Below are 15687 nucleotides of genomic sequence, written 5' to 3'. Positions count from 1 at the left end.
TGTGGTTTTTGCAAATTAGCATAATTCTGTGCTTCTTTCCACCAAGCTGGCCCGTATGAATTCAGAATATAGAATGAAATTGTGTACCGTTTGCTGCGATGTGCGTAAACCAACTTTAAAATTAACCTTCTAACTAGTCCAACGAGAAGATGGACACTAGAGGAGAGCCTTCGTCCCCCTCAGCGCAATTAATCATCCTACACGTACACGAATGTGCAGGGGTTTAATTTGCACACGCTTATGAAGCATTTCAACGCGTACTGCGCTCGTTTATGACGCTATTTAACCTTGCCTCGGGAGCGCACAAATCAACCGCAGCATCAGTGGATCGGTTGAAGAATGTCAGCACTTACCACGTGATTGGGATGGGATGAGCTAATTATCATACACGATTTGAAACACCTCAACGCTCAAATTCAGCACGCATGTTTGCGGGAAACATTAAAGCTCATTTAAAGCGACACATCCGGACTACTAACCATCCCTTTCCTTCTCTTGCTCTTTTCATTACAGCGTCCGATGTACGATACAAGATCTCGAGCGGTAACATAGACAATGTGTTTGCCATACACAACGCAACCGGCGCCCTGTACGTAGCCAAGGCGTTGGATTATGAGAAGACCAAAAAGGTAAGACCAAAGAGAAATCCACTTTCTCGCATGGGGTGCGAATGTGTCAGATTATGAGTGCTCCCACGTATAATCCTACCCATTTCTTCGCCATCCTCCGGTACACGGTCAATAACGCGTCTCCATGTTTTCTTTGCCTTTGGCCTTGTTTCCCTAATCAGTATGAGCTACGGTTGACGGCATCGGATAATTTTAAGGAGAACTACACCACCGTTCTGATCAACGTACGCGATGTAAATGACAATCCGCCGGTGTTTGAGAAATCGTCCTATCGCACACAAATCACCGAGGAGGACGATCGAGGACTGCCGAAGCGTGTGCTGCGGGTAAGTGTAGGAAAGAAGACTACCGTCGAATCCGCTGGCTTGATGGGACCATCTGACCCTTTGCATTCGAGATGGTTCCAGCCGAACCGACTTATGTTTGAGGAGTTAGAGAAGCTAGAAAGCATTTCTGCAACGATAAGCCTGGGATATCCAGGGACCAGTATCGTTGATCCATTCGTACCAAATGTAGGATTTTGTGTCGTGCTTATCTTTCTCAACATCATCCTGTATCTAGTAACAAGGGCGCTCAACACAAATTCTTGATTTGAGGGTAAATATGGGCTGTTCTTGCCTTTTCATCAGTTTTCCAAGGCGTTCAAAACGGTTCAGCACCTTTGCTCAAATGCGGACCATACGGGTGAGCGTCGTTCTTCTGAACAAATTTTAAACTACCCTTCATCGGGTTGATAGAATTGAGTTCACTTTTCGCCGAGCTTGTTTTGCGGTCATTTCCCTTCACACATCCAGCTCACTTAGAGAAAGTGTGCGTATGTTTGTATCCCACACGATCCCATCGAAACATTTGCTTGTCCTTCTTAGAAATTTTTAACGAGAGTCACACGATCTGATTAAGCATAGCCTGCAAAATATTACCACGTGGAAACGTACGTATCTCCAGATTTTGCCATCCATGTCGAATAAATCCAATGCTGGTGCTGATGCCAAATTGTTTGGCTAACAGGCATACGCACGCTTTTTCCGTGTGCTATGGGACAGCCCCGAAGGTCCGCCATCTATCTTGCGACGAAATAGAACGAGTTTGCAATTTACAGCTTTATGGATGTATGACTGCCAATAGTTAAGGAGGGGAAAATGAATGGGAAGCGAATCAAACATGATTCCTATTTCTTCATTGTACCACACAGTACAGTACAGCAAACACAACTGTTCAGACCGCCCTGGATGTTGCTATGCTCTAGAGAGTTTGCTAGCAAAACGAGTTCAATTTCGTCTGGATCGTGTGAACCGGAGATGATAAAGAGGAAAAACCCAACCTAAACCTGACCATATCAAAGTGTTTTTTGTGTGTTTTTGTGGGCTGTGCCTGCGGGCTGTAATTTTAGAAAGTCATTAGAACTATACAGTGGTGTGGTCGATTTGAAATAACTTACCCACTCCAACAGGCTGTCCCCTCAGGAGAGCTTATCGGTGTAACGAATCGGACAGTCTACATTTTAGTAAGTTAGTAAGAATCTTTTAGCATAGGGCAAACTCGAAACACCTGAGTAATTCCCTACCGGGTCGTGTGTTGACTATGAAGTTCAAGGGAGAACGGTACTAATTATGAATTCAGTACGATGTTTCCACCCGTTATCAATAATTTTGACATTTCAATCAAAAGTCTCCCACGCCCAACACAGTGCGACACTTTACGCGCACCCTCATCTCTCTTTCTCCCTCTATCTCTCTCTCTCTCTCTCTTTCTTTCTTTCCTTCTCTCCCTCTCTGGTTTGCCAATTAATAATTCAGTTAAAAGCGACCACTCATTACCCACCCGTTAGGAGAGATCCGACAGTTCCGCGTATACCAGAGCGGACAGAGAGAACGAGAGATAAACAGCAAAAGAGCTGCTTCGAGGCACCATAAACTTTGACGTACACCCTAGGATCCTCTTTTTTGTTTGTTGTGGTGGGCAGGATTAGCATCTAGCAGTAATTTCCAACCAATAGGCGATGCTGTAGAAATCTGTGCAAAGGAATACCACGATCTGCGCACGAAAAATGATTACGCTTGGGTTAGTCCAAAAGGAAACAGAAAGACACTGAATAATAACAATAAATAGAAATTATGTATAAGAACAATAAACTTTAAAAATAATAGCTCGAGCCTCATGATGAGCCGTGGGAGAGATTCTGTGCCCAGCGCCGGATGCAATGTGTTAGGAAGGATAGTGAGGACCGGAACATATCATGCATAGCAGGTTGAAAGCATTGTGATAATTAATAACTGTATTAAGCGGTCCTTTACGGTCGTCCGCTTATAAAAAAATGATGTGCCGAATGAGTTGATGAAGATTTCAATCATGTCCGCCGCCTCGAAGAGCAGGATTTACCTTTTTCGAGCGGCAAAAAGAGCTTACAGCCGCTCTAAGTGTCACCTGTATATGTTAATGAATGAAATAAAAAATAAATCCTTGCAGGCAAAGCCAATACAATGAATCATCATCATGTTTGAAGCTTCTGATTACCGTTTGAGATAATTACTTTACAATTCAAACAAAGCACGAAAGCAAACAAAAGTTGCACTGGTTGAAATTATTCATCAGTCTAGTTGAAGTTGCTTATAATTGATGAACCCGTTAGCAAACAATCCGCCAAAACAATCAATAGCCAATTCGCTGTAATTAAAACCACCCAGCAACTATTGCGACAGTTGCGTTTACAGACACATCATTTTGCACATTAGCGCCATTCTACACGATTGTAGAACCCACTCAACACGCGAATCGATTTGGGCACGGGATCAAGAATTTAATTGCCAGTAATGCGCTTAGCTTTCATTGCAAATGACGTTCATTTCCCATTACAATCAAATGCAATTTGCACATCCACCGGGTTGTAGCCCCGTAGGATTGTAACCCCGTATGATTTCTGGGTATCTGGGTAATTCCCGAGTCAAACACCGAGTCAATCTATTCTTCCTCATCAATATTTGTGCGTTTATGCAGTAGTCATCATGATTATTATTATTGTTCCAATCTTCATGATTGCCATCGGTACGTCCCAAAGGAGAGAGTGTTTGCGATAATTAATCAGTTGAACCGAAACTAATACGATTTCCGGCACTCAGGAAACGATTGAAAGGTCGATCCAATAGAGCTTCATCTAATCATTGCTGTTGGTCGGATCACAATTGTTGGCGTGGCAAAAAAGCAATTCCATTCAAAGGAAGCTTTAATTTACTTGTTGTCATCTGTGACTTTCAACATAGTGACTGGATAAAGTACTTGCAAATGGCTACTTCCGTAAGGTTTGAGATAAATGTTAAAAAACGATATCCCCCTAAAGCTGGTTTTGGTGGAATTGAGATGCAAGACACCAAGCATCCCAATCACCAACTCATTTCAGTAGCTGCCGTAAAGATAAAGGTTGTTTTTTTTTGTTATTTTTGATATTTTCCATTGATTTTCACTCCCATATAGCTGAGCACACGTTTTCCATTCTACGTTCAATTTCGGTGACCAGGCTGTTTGCTGAAAAGTCATAATAGTTGGAAGAATTATGTGTACCTATGTTTCATTTCGGGCAGAAGAAGACGATAATTCATTGGATAGTTTGAATCTTAGATAGGGAGTAGGGCAGGATCTTTCATACACACTCACTATGGAAAGAGAGTCTGTGTGGAAAAATGCTGTCCACCCATCTAAAATCACGAAACCAACATGCAAGGTAAAAGCCACAGGTACAAAGTAAAAGCTTTGGAAATTGGAATTTCTTTCTCTCGTTCGTTTCATTCTGATTTCACCCGACTCATTTAAAAGGATTAATGCCGGACTGGGATTATCGGGTTTGAAGTAGTTTTGTTTAATGTATTCCACGTCATAAATAACGCTCGATCGTTCCACAACTTCGGTAGCCAGCTCCTCCTACTCGAAGAGACGACTATTTACTATACCACAGCAATTATAGAAAGTTGTGTAAAGCTGAATCGGTGGCTTGATTAGCATTAGAATTTGAATGGTAGGTTAGGCTCCTCGTTTTATTTCTGATACCTGATATCAGAAGTTGGAGCATTGATTTTTTTTAAGATCAAAATAAAACATTCAAATCGCTTAAAGCCGTCCAACGAAAAAAAAAAACAGTGCAGCACTTAAACAAAATATTGCTGAATTCTCATCAATTATACCTATTGTGACTCGCAGGAGACAACACAACAACAACAACAAGGCAACAAGGAAAGTTTTATGTACACTAGACGTTTGGGCCTAGCTGGCGAGTACATCCAGTCAGCTAACAAATAACAAATAACAAATGTCCAGTCAGCTATACAGTACGTCTCTCCCCAACCTGATACGATCCGTTTGTGTCACCCGAGAAAGACATCTTCCATCCAGCGCGCTGTGGACAATGGTCACTAAAGTACGGCCTTTTCGGTTGATGTTTTATCTTTCACCGCATAGCAATAGAAGCTGTCACGTTCGCTTTCGCACGCCATCGAGGCGTTGATATTAATCTGTAACAAAGGTTACAGAGCGGTGACAGAGCCTTTGAAAGACGTCGACTGAAAATTTTAACATCGTTTTCCGATCTTTGAAAACGCGATGAAAAACGGACGACAACTAAGCCATCATCCCCCGCTCCCTGTATCCACACTCCCCTGGGGTAGACTCAACTTCGATGTAGAACGCCGTCGCCTACCAAAAGAAAACATCCGGAAAAATACCGATTCGAATCAACATTCAGCCAGTTTCATCTACGTTTTCTGCACGCCTTGCCTTTGTCGCATATTTGTGAGGTGACGCTGACTGGGTTCGAAACAAACCGTCGACACAATTTCCGGCTCTTTCATTTACCGATATGGCCAATGAATGAAACATCGCAGGAAGTCGCAGTAGAGAGCCGAAACCATCGCACCGCCTCTTTTGATTCGTTTCATTTGCTTAGCAAACCAGGGACGGAAGTTCAAAACGAAACTGAACCCCATGTCCCTCGGTCAGGGGAACGTGGTTTTACTGATCATTTCAGTAAAATTGGAACCATCAACCACCATCACAAGCCGGGCACGAAACCTTTTTCGTCTGTCTGCGGTGTTGGTCGAAGCAAAAGTGCAATTTGATAAGATTCGTTACGCTTTCATTTTGTCTCCTTCTTGGGGGTTTCTCTAGGGGTAAACCATCCTCCACGACCAATGAATGTCCCATGAGACCCATGGGCAGGGAGAACATTCCGGAAAAAGGGAATATCGTACTATCTTGCTTTCGCATATTAACTGCAATGTGAGCAGATAGTTAAGATAACTGCTACCTGCCCGATGACGGTAATGATTATTATCACTCCAGTAAAGGTGAACCACGTGGACGCTATTGGCTTTTAATGGAAAATAACCAGCTTCGATGACCGTTATCGAGGCGCTTCGGATGGTTTGCTAATGGGACACCGAAAGTAAAGTTACCATTAGGACAATAAATACGAAGCCATAACATCGTGATCAGGAAGAGCTGCTATCAATTCTATTTAAATGATTGATCGCTAGCAATTATCAAGCTTCGATGGCAAATTGATAAACGTAAGTATTGCGATTGTTTCGTTTGACAAGGAAACAAAATCAATCAAAAGCAAACACTCGTCTACAAAAAAATGTTTGCTTGCTGATTCCAATCAGGTACTGTTGCACAGAAAAAAAAAGTTATTTGTTCATATGAATAACATGATCCATTGCTGGTTCCATTGCTGGTTGTCATGCTGCTCTTACTCCTTCGCTACATTTGCACAGCATTTCACGCTCCGTTTAGCTTGTACATACCTACACGGGAATGACATTTGCACATTGAATTATGTTCCGTTATGGGACACTCTTGTCACTGTCGTCTGATCATACAACCAGCTGCACCGAACAACATGCTAAATCATCTGAAAAAACATACAAAATCACCGCTTAAATGCTCACTGTGCGAACCATTTAAATATTGTTCTTTTTATAAACATTTCTCCATCATCTTACATGCTTGGAGCTAGCTCGAGGAAGGAAATGGTGTTTATCCAGTTATGTCTTTTTTTTTTGTATTCTGCTGCCATCCCAACTACAAGTGCAATTTATATATCGCAACTGCACTTGGCGTACTGCATTCACCTCACCACGCGTAACATCACTTCTCCTCCAATGAAAAATGTTCACCGGCTATGAACTAAACCATCTTGTTTGACCGTGCTTATCGTCTGCAAGTGACATAGTAAAACAAACAGCACAACCGTCCCTATACTTTGCTGGTTTGGTAGGGCAGATATTATAAAACTACGCATCCGTAAGAAATACAGCGTAAGTTAGTATTAGTTACAACGCTTCCGACTGTACAGAATTCCACATAAGCCAATGGGGCGGCAGCTAAAAGAAATCAAGCAGCAATGCATTCTGTCAGTGAATGTTTGAATGGAGAAACAACGGCAAACGCTAAACAAACAACATGCTTTGTCGAAATGAAATGTAATGCTGTACGAACAATTTACGAAGTTTCCATCTACCAACAAGTACAACAATTGCACGTATTCTGGTATAACAGTAACATATCTTGCCCAATGCAGTTGCACTGCAAACGCAAAATGGAAGACTGTCACGGGCGTACTTTCCGCTCGATCCGGCCTGTAGTGAAACACAACAGGATTCATATTTTGTTTGTTTTTTCTTGAGCAGGCAGCATCTCTTTGTGAGTGCGGCGTAGCATTTTTCTGCCCGGCTCCTTGTTTAGTCTTGTTATACTTTTGCTCTATTTGTTTGTTTGTTTATTTACAAGGCAGCAAACTGCTGCACTGCCGCGCATCGTTTGTGTAGAAAATAGTGTATAAAACTGTAGTCATGTTGCTTTTACCGTAATATTGTCAAGTATAAGCTTTTAAAGGCTGAAATTCATGGTTGAAGACATTTCATTCTAATGTCTTGCTTATGTTGTGTACAGCACTACAAACCATTACAAGAAAATAAACACAAACAAACGAGCGAAAATAATGTAAGTATATCACTTTAATGCGGGCCACAAAGGTGCAATCAAATTTACTGTTTTACAAATATCTGACTTAGTTGTTAATTTGAATACAATTATAAAAAAATGAATTAAAACTTTCAATCAATCAAAAGTCAAAATGTTTTAAACCTAGAAAAACTTTCATATTCATTTCAGTTACTTACTTACTTATCCGGCGCTACAACCGCTTTGCGGTCTTGGCCTGCCTCAGGAGTGTCCGAAACCGCTCACGGTCTCGCGCCTTCGTCTGCCAGTCCGTTATCCCGGCCCTAATGACGGACGCCTCCATGCCATCCTGCCACCTCATTTTGGGCCTACCACGCCTCCTCTGTCCTTGTGGACGGCCTAAAAAGACTTTACGGGCTGGGTCGTCCGTTTCCATACGGATAACATGACCAGCCCACCGGAGCCTGGCGAGCTTTATACGCTGCACGACAGTGAGGTCGCCGTACCTCTCGTATAGTTCGTCATTATAGCGGCTCCTCCATTGTCCTTCCACACATACGGGGCCAAGTATCCTTCTGAGCATCTTCCTCTCGAACGCGGCTAAGAGGGTTTCGTCAGATTTGGACAGTGTCCATGTCGCAGAGGCGTATATGAGTACTGGTACTATATAGGTACTATATAGTCCCAGCTTCGTCCGTCGCGACAGGTTCTTTGAGGTAAACTGCTTTTTCAGGCTGTAGAATGACCGGTTGGCAGCCAGCATCCTTGCGCGCAACTCAGCGTCCATGCTGTTGTCGTTGCTGACCTTTGACCCAAGATAGGTGAATTGTGGGAAGACTTCAAAAGTGCGTTCACCTATCTGCACGTCACGCCTACGTAGTTTCTGATTATTTGTTGGTAGGTCCGCTGAAGTTGCGACTATCAGTTTGGTCTTTCCCTCGTTTATCTACAATCCGAGGCTCTCTGCCGTAACATTTCAGTAAGATAAATAAAAAGTGAAAATCAACATAATTACTTTGTTTACATAAGCTTAGAACTCGCGATGGTGCTATGTTGTTTTGTGAAACCACTAATATTTTGATCGTAACTATCGGAGCATTTTTATTCCATCACAATTAACAAATTTGACCTTCGATGTTTTTAAATACCTTAAGCTGTTAAAAAATAAAAATTTAATCTAAATTATGTAATTATGACTCATTAGAGCAATTTGGATTTCGTATTTATAATCGTTCTTAATACTCGACATCCCGTAGTTCATAAATTTATCTAATTATGGCTCTTAAACTGAAAACTTCTCCTTTCTCTCAGAAACCCAAATGCGATTTTCCTATCTACCTGATTCGAACACACTCTATTTTCCTCACAAAAGCTTTTCGTAGTTACTAATTTCACTTTGATCAAACTTTCTCCCTTGCTATCTGCGCGTCGCACGAGCTTTTCGATTCTACCGATCATTAATCAACGAAATGGAGCATCCTCCATGCATCCATGCAATCAAACACTCGAAACAATGCCAATAGTTACCTCCGATCCCACCTCAGCAGCTCCTTTCCTATTATTTCCTTCTTCTACTGCACAAAAACATCTAATAGAAAATGTTTGCGAAAGGTAAATGACGAAGACTGTTTAGCTTCACTAATATTAAATCACTGTTGCCCATCCCAACTAGAAAGTCGAGATCGTGCCGAAGCACCAAACGGTGTCGTAAAGTTGGTCGTACTAGTTTACGAAACGTAGTATGCAATTGACGGTGGGTGACTGTACATTCCGTAAAACATACATGCACTCCGTTACACGACTGTTGGATCAGTAAAGTTAGATTTCAAACTTTCTCGTACAATATTTTGCCAGTGCACCGGTTCGGTGCTATCATCCAGCAAGAGTCATCCGGTTCGCTTTGCCCTAGGTCATGGGTTGGTGGTGGCATTGGTTCTATTATTTTACTCGAAAATCGTTTTTCTTGCGTTTGAGCCAAAGGCAAAGTGTTTCAGCCAAACCACACTACTTATGGCAGGGTGGGAATATGCGCACGTAAGGTTACCGTGAAAACGTCAAAACATCTCTACTCTTTTACGACAAATTTCCCATAAACTCACACACTTTCATCCTGGTTCTGCACGATCCATAAAAGGAGCATTCGGTTTCACCTTAGACAAAATTATGGACTTCACAAACGTGTCCTCTTATGGACCGAAGACATGGCTCACGATCGAGCCCAAGTTCACTTATCAACTCGCCTATGGAACGGTGGCAATAATAGTCTTTGAAACGTCTGAAACAGAAAACATACTTCGATAATAAAGCAGTGAATCAACCGAATCTAAGAAAACAAATTGTTCCATAAAATGGGAAAGAACACGGTCAGAACTGACAACATTGCTGGGGGAATCACGTCCGTACAGATACGTGGCTGTAAAATGTAACACCAAAGCTAAAAACTGTATACACGCGGGCATCCTATGCCACAGATGTCATCTCCATTTGTAACCCTCATTTGCAGATCACAACACATGAACTGCAAACATGTAGAATCGATCGTAAAGCCTTGAAGTAGAGGAAGCATAAAAGGTCCTGAAGAACCGGGGAAGTGGCTAACCTATAAAATAAAGCATAACTTTTATTTGCCCTAATACGGTCAATTTCCAGTGCTTCTCCATTTTGTTTGATTGTCCCATACTAACAAGAAACAACTCAGAAAAGGGTGTAACAAAACTACAACAAGGCGTAATGTGACTACTCAGTTGATGAATCGCACCAGCAGCGAAAGGCAGCTTCATCTTACCTCGGTTGACATTTGACCGCAGTTGGCTGGGAAATGAATGAATGAATGAATGACTTTCTCAAACAAAGGTAGTTCCCAAGGTACATCTGCATAGTTTAGATTACCACACAATTGGGGGAAGTATTCTATTCAATTTCCGCAAACCGAATGTCGAGTTTTTTTAGCATAATGCTGGAGATTTTCTTAGGTTGCATATACGTATCAATGTTACATGCTGGCAAATACTGTAGCCTTCACTTTGACATCAAGGAAACCGTGCCCAAACCTTTCATACGTCCTTGGTAACCATTACTCTAAAGGTGACCTCACGAGTGCTCTATTTTTTTTAAATTGCTTCTCTAAATACCGATAGATCTCGTCTTATTTTTTTCTCTAGTCCGCTCGTAAGCATCTTTTCACATGACTTGTGCTGCGATCAAAGGAAAAGGTTCCCCAAAAGCACAAGGACGATGCGTACGTGGCATAGGGTCCGGTGGTCATCGGTCGGTAGTTTCAACTATACCCATCTACCCAAAGATCACGAGGCACTGGGAAGATAGATTGTATTTTTCATAAGCTTCGTAAAGGCTTAGAAAAGACACTCCTTGCTGCACTGACGTGCATGTGTGATGGGAGCAGCCTTTTGGCAGCACTTTCCTGGGGTGAAGTGAAATGCATGACCTCCGTACGATGGAAGACACTTATCAATTTTATTGCTTTCGAACGTTCAATTATGGCCCTGACCGTTACATTGCTTCTCTTGGTCGGTGGCACTTGGTCGTAAACCGAGGTATGCTTTATGACACCAGCCTCACACATCCACCGGGCCAAAACACAAATGCTTCCGATGGTCACAGAGATCTCTGGACTCCTATGAAGCTGTATGCCATTGCACAAGCTCAGTGCGACGACGCACACACTCGTTGGAAGAGAATGTCTTTGAAAAACATTTATTGAATTTATTAGATAGTTTACTGAACGATCAGAAAATTTTTGATCAGTCAGTGAGGAGATGGTGAAGGAAATAGTGATGCTGATGAGGAGGCCGATGGATATAAACATGTTTTACTATTGAGCGTCGGTGGCTAATGGGGTAGTTTTTCAGCTTAAAGCATTCAGAAATTAATCGTCACTTTCCTATTGCATCCTAGGGTTATCATTGCTAGTGCTCGCTTGGCACATAAGTAATTGAGAGTTTATATTGAATGGAAATTGTATATATTTAAATATTGTATATAAAGTGTAAAATGTATATATTTATTTTTTAAAATTTTCCTATCATTTTTGAACCACAACATTTATTTGCATATAATTGTTTTCAATATTATTTTCAATTATATCACCTCTCTTTGAACTAAAAAAATTCATTACACGTTACATCGTACAAGATCAATATTACGGATATAATAATAAAAAAAAATTACCGCCCGTACCGAAAAACGTCAACCAAACAAGCAACTTTCCCCACTTTTGCATACGAACCGAGCCGTCTTCAGTCTGTTTCGCTTCCGTACACATAAGTTCTTCACATAAGTTCATAAAGTTCTTTAACTTTGAGTGAGGCAAAAGCATAATCTTAGTTACCAAGCACCGAGCAGTGCTACACATGATTTTCCGGTTTTCTCTCGTTTCAACCCTTCATATCCCACGCTGGACAATATTTTCCGAAGGCATTTGCAATGTGACGAGAAAACGATAACGACCAAAATAACGACAACGTGCACTCAACCACAGCCACGATGGGATCGATTCCCCCAATCCAATATCTGGTTTGTCCTGTTGTCCGTAACTACGTCCCCATTGCAACCACTAGTTGAGGACGGTAAAAGTCAGTAATCGAAAGGCACGTACTGCCATCGGTTGCTTCACTACACGTCAACGGGACACCTTCTCACTGGAGCACATACTAACGAGGTGAAAGATAAATCTTAACAAGCTTATGACGTGGTAAAGATGTCATTACGAAAATTCTATCCTGAAAAATGCTTTGCTGCGTTCACTCTCCATCTTTTTGCTTCTTTATTCCTCCTTTTTTCCTCTCTGTGTTTCTATTTTCGCTATCGTACGTCTCAAGCAATCATTATTTATGGCTAGAGGTCCGTTGATATTTTCATACCAATACCATGCCACTGTCGCTACACACATTGGCCTGACGTTCCTACGCATACAAGACGCATCCTGTTCTGAGCCTCCTGTTCCGAGTATGTCGTCGAGTGCCTTTTCCTATAGCATGCTCTAGCCTAGTGTTGCATCACACTTTGTCATGTTCCCAGGCACATCGGCTGCCACTGGCGTCATCCGTGTTTCTGTGCTGAGATTGTTGCTGTATGTTGTTTAACTAACTTCTTGCACCCTATTTGCGTTTGTGTGTGTTGTGTATGTGTGGGTAATTTGGAGGGGGAGGGGATTCAAACGCTACTCCACCGCTGGCCAAATCCCTCTCACATTATCGCGTGGCTGGTGATGATTGATGGTTCACAGCAGACACACATTGAAAGCGCCCCAAATGCTCCCACGAAGTTTGCTCCAGTAAAAACCTCCCTCTAGACAAGCAGCAAAGCGAATTGTTGGCAAAGCGATTTCGTAAAATCAGACCGCTATTTAATGCCACAGGCGCTGTGAACATCTGGTAGCCCAGCTACATTCGTTCCGCTAGTCGGGTGAAATTAACGCATAGCCAACTGGCTTCTGATTGCGAGTTTGCCCCATTTGCCTTCGCGCAGGGGATACGTCACACGGTGCGTCACAAAGGCTTGTGTACGTAACTAACATTGACTAGAATGAGCATGAAATCTGAGAAGGAAACTTTTCAATGAATATAACTACACACCCCTAACACATTATTTCTGGTTGCCGTCGGTATTTTGCACTCACCCTTCCCGAAAGCTCATTTAATGTAACCGCCACATTCGTTTTCTTGACACAGATGCGTCCCCAGAACCGCCCTTTCGACGATCTGACTCTGAGTGATACACACAAACACACACAATGTTTGTACCAGAAAAAGAATCGAATGAACATGAACATGATGTAGCTGTTAAAATAATTTTGGCAACTTCTGCTAATTCACCCGAAGCTGCACCGACGGTGAAAACACAGGCAAAGCTTAAAGATCCGTAAAAACTTTTTGAAAGGAATATCCTGCGTGGAGGTCAAGAAAATTAAAAATAGATTGAAGAAGGAAAATGTCGCTGCGTAGAAAGAGAGAACACAAATCAGAGCAAAAATCAAGTATAATAAAATTTCATTATGATTTACATAACCACCGGCAAACTGGTTGAGTCGTGCTGGTTGCTTTTCTATTCCTTATTCCTCTACCTTATACACTTGCGGTTAGGATACAGACATACAGCGCCTTACAGATGGAGACAAATTCTCTGATTTATTTACTCGATGCCATTTTCTGCCTTGCTCAGATCTTTTGTTTAGAACGAGGGGTATTGCAACACACACATATAGTAAAAGCTGAGTTTTTCAAATGCGCAGCTCGACATATAACTTTCCTCGTTTTGTCCTCGTTGTATGGAGCGAAAAGAATTGAACAAGAAACAGAACGATAAGTACGCTTTCTGCCGTGTTCAAAGGAGAGGAATTCTTTTTGCTTACTTTTCTATTGAACCGCTTGTATAGAGGCAGTGCGGTGCCTACGGTGTCCTAAAGCAGCGGTGCTGTATGCAAATCGGGAAACTGTTGTATGATTGCTCCATTGGAAAGAAATGTGCAATACCAATGCACTCCAATCACGTTTGACTCTTTTTTTTTTTACGGAAGAGGAATTAACGCTCAGACGAATCAATTTCATATCAGAGATTTACGGATCGAGGATCGAGCCTTTGGGAAAGTCCATTCCGTCAACAGTTACAAACACTTAATACATACGAGGCTCAATCAATAGTACATGCCGTTCGGAAACGATCAATCAACAAAGCATTATCTTCCTTGATCTATGTTTCTCTTCCTCTCCTTCTTTATTGAAGACAATAAAACAAACAGCATTCAATCACAAATATCAGTCATCAAGTAAGCTACGTTGCAATCACAGCAACTTAATCAGACTGGCTGAAGTAACATTATTGAGCTAATGAGGGCATAACTGTCTCGAGCTGCTGAACACCTGTTAGGTTCGAGCTGGACTTGAACGTCACGTAACTCTGTGCTGATGTGTTTCTGGAAAATATATTGAACGATTTCATCTCAAACCAAGCGAATTACTGCTTAGTACACAACATCATCGAGCAGTGCAATTTGCAGTAATAAATGAAAAACTAATTTTCCAACTGACAAGCGATGGCTGTCCAGGATCGTGCCAAGCCCAACCGACCTACCCAAACACGCCAGGTGTAGGTTGATGTTTTCTGCCCAATCTCACTGATCCGAACGAGCAAATGGTCATGCAAATCATCCGGTAACAAAGAATTCATGTTTCCCGTTCACGTTTCCAACGGTGCTGACTGAGCTTGACAGAGCGCAGAGCAAACCTGAGAAAGGCTTTCTTACGCCTTGCGGCGTTGCAATTCCTGAATTTCCTTGAGTCAATCTTCCTTTGTTGAACGATTTCGGTAGTTCGTAGAAACAAGCATTCCATTTTGTTTACTTTTCCGAATTTTCGTGTTACCCCATATGTTTTTTTTTTACAACCACTGGTCACTTATTGCCTCTTATTTGATGTCTTTTCCCTCGCCTGGAACAGGTTACCGCCTCGGATGCCGACGTGGAGCGGCCTAACAACATCATCTACTTTCTGACTGGGGCTGGTATTGACATCGAAAATCCCTCCGACAGCAACTTTGACATCAACAAGGCCACGGGGGAAATATTTGTGCTTAAGGTAGGTCAACATTGTGGACTCGGAAGCGTACGCAAGATTTAACCACCGTTGTCTGCCAGTGACGACAGATAAAACGAAAGCATTGATTACATGCTGACGGTAAGCAATGTAAAGGAATTAAAAACAAAAACCTGCAACAACTTAGAAATAAAATAGGGGAAACCTCTTATGTTCGTATGGTTGATAAGATTCGACCAGAGTGGTGCATGGCAAAACCCATTTACCATCGGAAGCCGAAGGGATGTGATGACCGTTTTGTTTCAGAATTGTTTGAGCGTTGGAAGTCTTGGCAAACATTTAAGAGCAGATTTATTTTCGGTACAGAAACTTACACGTCTGCAAGACTTAATGTGTCTCTGCTGTTCGATGAAACTTTGGACCGATGGAGAAACTTTTCGATAGCAAAACTGGATTCTGGTCTGTTCAACAGTTTTGAATAACTTCCCGCTTGTATCGTGTGCGAGGTCTCAAGATGATTCATGTGGGACTAAAAGTTCACTCTTTTGAGGTCGGTATAC

General features: G+C 42.0%; 1 protein-coding gene across 1 annotated transcript in view; it reads left to right on the top strand.

Annotated features, from left to right (window-relative positions):
• LOC121595650 (neural-cadherin-like) overlaps positions 1–15687 on the top strand; it is a 126268-nt gene that overhangs the window by 101701 nt on the left and 8880 nt on the right. The window contains exons 4-6 of the mRNA XM_041919776.1: positions 514–629; positions 791–955; positions 15032–15169. Coding sequence (XP_041775710.1) covers positions 514–629; positions 791–955; positions 15032–15169 — 419 coding nt within the window. The remainder of the gene's footprint in view (positions 1–513; positions 630–790; positions 956–15031; positions 15170–15687) is intronic.

This window comes from Anopheles merus, chromosome 3R (assembly GCF_017562075.2).
Source record: "Anopheles merus strain MAF chromosome 3R, AmerM5.1, whole genome shotgun sequence".
Taxonomy (NCBI): domain Eukaryota; kingdom Metazoa; phylum Arthropoda; class Insecta; order Diptera; family Culicidae; genus Anopheles; species Anopheles merus.
This window is presented reverse-complemented; position numbering and strand designations above follow the sequence as displayed.